This window comes from Curcuma longa, chromosome 2 (assembly GCF_044706935.1).
Source record: "Curcuma longa cultivar G26 ecotype Majalengka, Jawa Barat chromosome 2, ITB_CL_G26_1.1, whole genome shotgun sequence".
NCBI lineage: Eukaryota > Viridiplantae > Streptophyta > Magnoliopsida > Zingiberales > Zingiberaceae > Curcuma > Curcuma longa.
This window is the reverse complement of record NC_133862.1, coordinates 8,775,548-8,784,593: the sequence shown is the minus strand read 5'-3', so window position 1 is coordinate 8,784,593 and position 9,046 is coordinate 8,775,548. Positions and strand designations below refer to the sequence as shown.

The 9,046-nt window shown below is 39.6% G+C and overlaps 2 protein-coding genes across 2 annotated transcripts; one reads left to right on the top strand and one right to left on the bottom strand.

The window, feature by feature from the left end:
• Positions 1 to 1,620: 1,620 nt before the first annotated feature.
• LOC141820905 (receptor-like serine/threonine-protein kinase SD1-8) lies at positions 1,621 to 4,809 on the bottom strand. Its single transcript, XM_074708268.1, has 7 exons — positions 3,531 to 4,809; positions 3,338 to 3,448; positions 3,107 to 3,246; positions 2,811 to 3,021; positions 2,474 to 2,711; positions 2,251 to 2,401; positions 1,621 to 2,162 (listed from the first exon to the last, which is right to left on the bottom strand). The coding sequence occupies exons 1-7, from the start codon at positions 4,807 to 4,809 to the stop codon at positions 1,854 to 1,856; spliced, it is 2,439 nt and encodes an 812-aa protein (XP_074564369.1). The 3' UTR covers positions 1,621 to 1,853.
• Positions 4,810 to 6,502: 1,693 nt separating this feature from the next.
• LOC141821540 (uncharacterized) lies at positions 6,503 to 8,240 on the top strand. The gene is made up of 3 exons (XM_074708937.1): positions 6,503 to 7,311; positions 7,410 to 8,053; positions 8,145 to 8,240. Exons 1-3 carry the CDS (start codon positions 7,212 to 7,214, stop codon positions 8,238 to 8,240), a joined length of 840 nt encoding a protein of 279 aa, XP_074565038.1. The 5' UTR covers positions 6,503 to 7,211.
• Positions 8,241 to 9,046: the final 806 nt, after the last annotated feature.

Below are 9,046 nucleotides of genomic sequence, written 5' to 3'. Positions count from 1 at the left end.
ACAATCACCAAAGCAATCCATGTCAAATGCACTTAAGCCATCAATGAGAGCACTGGTGGATAAAGAGCTCTTGGGACATTCTGAACTGGATGTGAAAGTGGCCGTTACATCATGCTTGAGTGAGATCACTAGAATTACAGCTCCTGAAACTCCATATGATGATGACCGTTACATCATGCTTAGGAGCTGTAATTCTTGGTCACTAGAATTTTTATTCCTATTATTCTTTTGCTCATGCAATAGTTTGCTTAATCTTATACTTCTTGGTACTTGTGAATTCTCCATCTTTTTCAGTAGAAGCTGATAAATATTACTTTAAACAGGCCAAATCATTCTGAGAAGATCTTTTCCTCAATGGAAATGATTATGACACTTGTGTTAGAAGAGAGTGAAGATATTTCCTCGGAGCTACTTTTATGCCTTATAAATAGTGTAAAAAGTGACAACAAAGTAAATTCCTGTCTCCTGAAAATTATTGGTCTGAATGACTAAATATTTTTCTAACTTAGCTAAATTTTAATCTCAGGATATCTCACACGTTGTACATAGACTGGGTGAAAAAGTGATCAGCAATTGTTCCGGGAAGTTAAAACCATATTTGTCAGAGTTTAAGGCAGCTGAGTACACTCGGGCATAAATTGATGAGGTGCGTTCCGAGGTGGCAGACTGTATACAAGATCATATTTATGAGTAGGTATGGAATGCTGATCTCCATAATTCCATTTATTTGCAATAAAGATATTTGTTTGTGATTCAAAGTTCATTGTGATAATTCTGCTGCTGTTGTGTCAATATTTTGGATAAATTAGTATTATCTTTTGGCAGGCTGGTCTTTGGCAGATGGACCTGCTGTTACCTAGTGATGCACTTGCTGTTACTTGGTGCTGCTAATGTTGTGATGCACCTGTTCTATTTCTGCTGTTGTTGGAGGATATTCTGTTGCGTTGAAACCTTTGTTATGGACCTGCTGCTGTATGGAGCTTTTATGTTGGAAGTTGTAACTTGAATTTGTGTTATGAACTTGTATAAGTTGTATGTTATGGACCTGCTATATGTTATGAATTTGTGTTATGAACCTGCTGTAAGAATGGTTATTGTGTAAATATAAGTTGTATGTTTTGTATGTGATTTAGTAAATTTTGTAGCCAATGGTTTTGTATTTACAAAATATATTATTTCTTATTTACTGCTAAAAAAATCAAAAGACAACGCTTTTAAAAACGTTGCAAACCCCAAGCAATTTGTAACAAAATTACAACGCTTTTTAACCGTTGCAAAATGTGTTGTCATACCTATTAAAAACAACGTTTTTAAAGCGTCGCAAAAAGCGTTGTAATATTTACAACGCTTTTTATGCGTTGCGAAGGTGTTGTCGATGTTAACAAAGACAACGCTTAAAAAGCGTTGTCGTTGAGGGACCCCTTTTACAACAGGGCCTCTTACAACGCTTTTTAACCCACAAAGACAACGCTTTTTCCGCGTTGTCTATTAACATTTTTCTAGTAGTGTCTAAATATTTTATTATAATTTATTTAAAAACAATTCAATACTGCAACACAATAACTAATACAAATTTTCAGATATTTTTTATTCTTTTCAAAGCTGAATAACCATCCATGAGTTCAAGTACTCGAAGCTCTTTAAAGATCAATTCCAACCTCAATGATCATTGCATAAGCCAACGTCAACTCTTCACTCAACTTATAATATTCATCGTCCAAGCTTGATCTCCATGTGACATAATATGTTCAGATACACACTTAACTTATATTATATTAATCACCAAACTATCGAACAACAATATTCACTAAAATATCTGAAGTAAAAGGATGTCCAAACTAGTTTTGCATTCATCAACGACCTTCAAGTATTGTATCTGAAATAGCATTCATTGTGAAGTATGATTTGCCTGTTGCTGAGGATCCAGATTCCAAAGGGTCTCTTAAATTTACAAATCTGGACGGACTAGGCTCCGGCAAAAGTGAAACATCAGTGTCTAGCATTTTCAGTATTGTATTCACTGTTGGTCTATCTATCGGGCGCTCTTGAATACATAAAAGTCCACATTTTATACAACTCAATACCTGGCTTGCTACAATTGAATGTACAATTGATTCGTCGACAAACTTCAATGCTTCGCCATCTTTCCACAAGTTCCATACCTAAAATGAGGTATTTTTCATGAATTAGAGGAATAAATATGAAAGAATAAAGTAAAATATTTATTTTGTACAATACCATTCTACTTACATTGTCAAGAAGATTCATGTGGAATGGAGAGTTATGAACACCTTTATTCCTTCTACCACTTACGATCTCAAGTATCAATATTCCAAAACTAAATACATCAGATTTCACTGAGAACGTCCCATTTATAACATATTCCGGTGACATGTATCCACTGTATTAATGGAAATCAAATCTCAATATTTTGTGTGATAAAAAATGATGAACAATTGAAGATAAAACTTACTAGGTTCCAACAACTCTCATTGTATTAACTTCTGCATCGTCATCTCTAAATGTCCTAGCCATTCCAAAGTCTGATATTTTAGGATTCATGTCCTTATCGAGAAGAACATTACTAGCTTTCATATCTCGATGGATGATTCTTAGCCTAGAGTCATAGTGCAAATACAACAATCCTCTAGCGATCCCAACAATGATGTTGTATCGAGTTTTCCAATCCAGCAATCTACTTTTTGCCTTATCTGCTTGCAATAGCAAAGTTACAGCAGTTTCATTAGCATCTGCAAAATGAGTTAGCACTCTCAAAATTGTGAAATGATCAACTACTTAAATGCATTCACCAAATAGAAGGGCATCCAAGCTTCCATTAGGCATGAACTCGTAGATCAATATCCTTTCCCTTGCTTCGATGCAACATCCGAGAAGTCGAACAAGGTTTCGATGTTGCAACTTAGCAATCACCATTACCTCGTTCTTGAACTCATGGGCACCCTGAGTCGATGTCATAGATAGCCTTTTCACAGCTATCTCTTGCCCATCCTTAAGCTTTCCCTGTCACCACCATATCGGAACTCCAATTCAGTTAAAATTTAGTTAGTCAACGCGCGGCTATACTACAATTTATCGAAAACGATACTTTGTATACTGGTCCGTAACCTCCCTGTCCAAGCTTGTTGCTTTCTGAGAAGTTATCGGTGGCTTCTGCAATGGTGTCTAGATCGTATGTTGGTAGGTCCAAATCCTTTTCTTGAGTCTCATCATCAAAATAAATGCCATCTGCCAAGTGACAATCGCAGCTGTATTAGTGATTATATATGCTAAATTCATTGCGAAATAGTTGCCATCGCCAGAGATTTTAATTGCATACGTTTCTTCTTCCTCCAGCGAACCCAATAAACAATGAATGCCAGTAGAAAAATAGCCAGAGCAGGGGCCACAATGACGGCCAACAGAGTACTCCGATGACCAGGCTTTGCCCCTGTGCTTGAACAAGAAATGACAAGGTCCATGGAGGAAAATTTCAAACAGTATCTAATCGAAGAAATCTGCATCGAACTCACTTGGGAGATCGGCTGCTGCTACTCTCACGAAGAGATCCTGCCCTGTTCCGCCCGCGTAGAACTTGATATCCAGTAGATTGGTCCACCAGAGCACGCATCCGTTGCCACTGCCGCTGACGTTGGCCTGCGCGTAGCCGGTGCAGGAGCAGTTCCTCAAGCAGCGGACTCTGCACTCGTCGAGGCTCACCATGCTCCAGTCCACCGTCGCCGTCGACGTGTCCGGCAGCTTCACGCTGCTCTGATTCACGAACCCATCGGCGCCGTTGACGCAGTCCAACGCCGTGATCCTGACGCATCCGTCCAATTCGATGCTGTTATTCCGACGGGTGAAGCCCTGCAGGCACGTGCACATCGTCGACCCTTCCGGGTGGCAGACGCCGTTGGGGCCGCATCGGGCCACGCTGTCGCACTCGTCCCGCGGCCCAACCCCGAAGAGCGTCCATATCTGCCGGTCTTCGATCCAGATGTAGTGCTGCACGGTGCCGGAGGGGTTGATCACCAGCCTATCGATGATCGATGTGTTGATCAGGCGGTACCAGGAGAAGACGACTTGGTGGGGATTGGTCACGAAGTTGAAGCCGACGCCGATGGGGCGGTCGCGTTGCATGCCCTCGACGCCGCTAAACCGGTTGCCGTTCCACGGGCCGCCCCGCCAGTGCAGTCGCGGGCCGTCCGTTATAACCAACTGCGGATCGCCGCTCTGGTCGATGCTCATCGTGTAGCCACTCGGCGCCGGGTCGATCTCGCTCGTCCATGCCGTGAGATTGTAGTTGCACCCAGTCGTCAGATCCCACCCTATCTTCATGCCCTGGATTTGCGTGTCCGTCGGAAACTCGAAGCTCTGCCACGCTACAGAGCTGCCATTGCTGACCACGAAGTTTCCGGAATCGAGGAGTTGCGCGACGGGGTTCTCGAGAACCGTCGCCGAGTGGGAGGACCAAACAGCAGTTGAGTTTCCATCGGTGACCGCGAGTCTTCCCTCGGTGGTTAGAGAGAGACGGCCGGACCGGCCGGTGATAGCATGCTTGCGGTTGGCAACCCATACCACGGTTTGGTTGTCGTTGATGTTGTGGTACCATATGCCGATGTAGCGATTGCTGGAGCCGACGGGGCTGAAGAATCCAAACGCGAATCTACCGCCGTCGGAGATCAAGGTCGCTCCGTCGGCGTCAAGGAGAGGAGTAGATAGAGTCAGGGTGTCTCTTGCACTGCAGCGGGAGCTGAGAGTTGTAACGAAGAAGAAGAGGAAGGTGCAGAACGGTACAATCCTTGTTTTCATGGTCACTTCCAATGATTTAGGCAGGAAAAGAGAGAGAGAGAGAGAGAGCGCCCAGCTATTTACAGAATTTTGGTTGCCTTCTCCATGATATTATAGCATTTACAGAGATTAGATATCAGTCAGCAGAGGAACAGGAAATCCTTATGGAAAGTACGCGTCTTCGTCAACCTCTTTAATTCGTGATGGACCTGCAGTGAGGGTGACATTTTTTGGTGTTTATATAGGCCATGAGAGTTGCTCATAAACACCTAGGGACGGTGACATTTCCTAGTTTCTGACTCTTTCAATTTCCAATTTTGCTGTACTATGTTCTGCAATAAAGTTTGAAGTAGTTTAAACCACCCTTCTAATCAAGAGAAGCTCATTATTTTGACTGTTTCCTCCGTCCTCTAGGAACAATAATTGAATATGAACAGACGTAGGTTGTTAATAAGGCCAGTGCTGGCTGAAAATAAGGCAACGAGGCACAATTTTTTTCAGTCTCCGTGCCATAGTGCCGCGGTAGAATATTCAGGTTGTCATCAATAGGAATCGCAATCAAAGGATATTGACCATCTGAGTTGGCTGCAAGTTCGATCCCCAACTACGACGTATTTGTAGGAATTTTTCTTCAAATAGGAATCGCAATCAAAGAATGTTGGCCATCTGAGTTGACTGTTACGTGCGCTTCCTGATTTAACCTGGTGGCCGGTGGGAAACTTCTGTGGGACCGGACTGGTCACCCCCAGAGATTGAGTCAATACGACTAACTGAGATTATCATTTTTTAAGTAAGACCTAATCGCCGGAGCTAGTAAACTCTTTGTTCCGGTCAAAAATCGACGACAGTCAACCCACCGGTCAAGAAGATGCAAGGACATCCTTTTAATTTTTGTCCAGTTAAAATTAAGTTAAAATTTTTATTATTATTCTATCTACTCCATTGGAGCAAATTAATACCACTAAAAAATGATATGTATAAAAAAATTATATATGAAATTAAATTAAAATTTTATTATATTTCAATCAAACGTTTTAATTGATCAATATGACAAAACGTTAAGTCATATTAAATTTTAATTTATTCCATTTCTATTTCAACGTTTTTTTCCTTCTTTATTTTTTTTTCAAAGTATCTTATTGCAAAAAAAAACATTTAAAAGAAACTTATGCCCCTTTTTATCATTCATAATATATATATATATATATATATTAATAATTTAAATATTTAATTTTAAATCGATTAATTTTTTTATCATTCATCTATAAGTTTTTCATCAATCATACAAATCATTAACGTAAATTAAAAAGTGTTAATGATGCGATCAATACTTCAAAATTAATTTTTTATTAAAGAATTTTAAATTATTATAAATATTTCAATAAAAAATGAAATCTATCACGTAATTCATATATAAAAAAATAAATTAAAAAAATTATAATTAATCACTAAAAAATATCTCAATTTTATCAAAATTTATTTTTATCTATTTTAATAAATTTATTCCATAATAATTAATCCAATCATATTCAAAGCAGCATTACAAATATAGCAAATAGTAAGTTAGTTGGATTATATTCCTGAATTTTCAGCCCTAGAGCGGTTCGTCTGCCGCTCAAAACCACGATAGCGAACCGGGCGGTCGACGAACCCAACACCGGCAGAAAATAAAAGGTACGGCGTTAGCGGAGCGAGCGAGAGACCCACGCACGCCTTCCCTCCCTCCCTCGCAAACGCACAAGCGCCACGAGAAGGAAGCAAAGAGCCGAGCGAGCGTTTCCAGTTTTGATTCGATTGCCGATTTTGAGAGAGAAGAGAGTAAGATCGAAGCAGGTAGCAAGGCAGCGCGCCCTCGATTCATCGCCACACTGGTCGCACCAACCGCCGCCGGGAACCGAATCGAATCGACCGCGACGTGGTGGGATTCCTTACCCGCCGTCCGTAAGATTTCTGTTCTGTTATCAGCGATCTGAATGGTCCTTTAGGACTCGGAGTTCTTCCAAATTCTTCCCCTAACATTGGAGAAGAGGGTGGAATTTTGATCTGTGCCCCCCTTCTTGTTGTCATTTCCATTTTTGGCCTAGGGTTTGACTTTATTGATTTTACCGGTCATTGTGCCACCCTCCCATGGTCGTTTGAGACTTCTATATCCTGCCCCTCTTGAGAGAAGTGCGTCCCTGGAGGGGCTCTGCTATGCGATTCAGTGGATTTGGTAGCTTTACACTTCTGATGATGATGCTAATTTAGAGCCAATGGGGATGGCGTATTGAAAAGATTCACAGTTGGTCTCATCGAAATAGTACGGTTGGATTCTTCTGATAGGATATTTAGGGATAGGAAATAGATTCGTTGGATAAATTTGTTATAAATTGTCCACTTTGTAGAGAGCATTAGCTGTATATAGATAATGGTCTCGGCTGGCAATGGAGAGAAATGAGCCTGCATTGGTTCCACAGTGGTATAAGTTAGCAAATGGGAGCAGTTCCAACAATACCTTGCGCATCAGCACTTCCAAACGTTCTGGTAGTTGTGGCTATGCCTTCCTTATGATTGTTATGTTCAAATTTCCTGTATTGCCACTATAAAATTTTATGCTGATCCCTGTTTATGGTTTTTTATAGATGAAAATGGTGTGGGCTGTGGTTCAGGGAACAGATTACTCAGTAACCATGATAAGAATTTCAGGAGGAGTTTAAGCTCTAATGGCTCTGCTGCTCAAGATAGAGGTAACTCTGCCAAATCACAGGCTTACAGTAGTTTCCGTAGGTCTCATGAAAAAAACCAGGAGAGGGATTTTGATTCCTATGATAGGGAAAATAGGTCATTGTTTGTTGACAACGGATTATACTATCATGATTCTTTTCTAAGAGTTAGGACTGAAAAAGATGCTTTTAGACGTTCCCAATCTATGATAGCAGGAAGGAAACTTGACTCCTGGCCTGAACCACCTGTAAGTAGTGGGAATAACACTGGTCCTTTGGGAAGTGTAATTGGAATCACTGACAGAAAATTTGAGAAAGATTTTCCATCTCTTCAAGCTGAAGGCAGGCAAAACTTCCCAGATTATGTTGATGTATTGACTCTTGGTCCTAAGACTGCTGTCCATAGTCTTCCTGTTGCAACTCCCATCATCAATGGAACTTCAGCTCTAGCTGAAGTACCTGTAAAAGTTGAAACTGATGGAAATTTGCTTTCATCAGCAACTGGAAGCACAATGGCAGAGACACTGGCACAGAGACCTTCCCTAGTTGGTAATGCTTGTCAGGTAATTTGTAAAATGCAGAAATATGTTCTTTTTTTTTTGTTTTAAAATAGGTATGTGGTTTCCATTAACATGGCATTTGTATGTTTTGTAGTCATCTGTTGACACTCAGAGGATTGAAGAACTTACTCTAAAAAAATGCAAACAGCTGATACCTGTGACTCCTATGCTGCCTAAAGCCTTGGTATAGCTTCCTAACTTGCTTCTTGGTGAAATATAGTTTCCTATTTTTACGACATTGATGAATGTATTATCCTTTCCTTCACTGCCTTCATTTAATTTTAGACTTATGTACAATTTCTCTCCAAGTTGTCAAATGATTCTCTCCTCTAATAAAATGATTATACATCTAGGGTTTGAATGGTAAGCTATTGATTAATCATTGTAGAAACTATGTAGGATAACAAGTTTGATTTTACCAGCTTGTGTGGATTCTTCTGAAGACAAACAATTAGGTATAATGTTATAAATGTAATATGGGAATTTATTAGAAAGCTTTGACATGAATTAGAAATTAATTTGCATCCATTTGATTGTAAATTGAGGATGAGTGATTGAGTGGAAAGCTAATTGGAGGTTTTTGTGATCTTTCAAGCATCCTTTGATCAAAGAAAACTTTTAGCTCTAGTTGACACTCTTAACTATTCTATACAGAATAGAGTTTTGGATCTTAAAAAACAACACATATGAAAAGTTAGATTAGCATTGTTCAAATGGTTTTATTGGATCACTAAGAAAGCTGGAACAAAAATCCTGTATATACAAGGCTGGGCAGAAAAACCTTTTCACCTTGAAGTGACAAAGAAAATGATCCAAAGTTACCCAACTTGTGTTTCTAATTGGTTTTATTATTTTATTTTTCAGATTTTGGGCTTCAGGTTTTCATAAATATCAACCTAGTTTTTATTCCTTATTGTATATATTATAGACATATATACTTTATTTGATAAATCTTTACTTATGTATGATAATATTCTATAATTATATTTGATAATA

Bases quoted from the DNA above. Each gene is read 5' to 3' on its own strand.
- LOC141820905 (XM_074708268.1), bottom strand. From the start codon at position 4,809: ATGAAAACAAGGATTGTACCGTTCTGCACCTTCCTCTTCTTCTTCGTT. The intron at 3,247-3,337 runs GTATGCAATTAA...GTCACTTGGCAG, and splicing joins TCGCTGGAGGAAGAAGAAAC to ATGGCATTTATTTTGATGAT. The intron at 3,022-3,106 runs GTATCGTTTTCG...TGGTGGTGACAG, and splicing joins GTTACGGACCAGTATACAAA to GGAAAGCTTAAGGATGGGCA.
- LOC141821540 (XM_074708937.1), top strand. From the start codon at position 7,212: ATGGAGAGAAATGAGCCTGCATTGGTTCCACAGTGGTATAAGTTAGCA. The intron at 7,312-7,409 runs GTAGTTGTGGCT...GGTTTTTTATAG, and splicing joins CAGCACTTCCAAACGTTCTG to ATGAAAATGGTGTGGGCTGT. The intron at 8,054-8,144 runs GTAATTTGTAAA...TATGTTTTGTAG, and splicing joins TAGTTGGTAATGCTTGTCAG to TCATCTGTTGACACTCAGAG.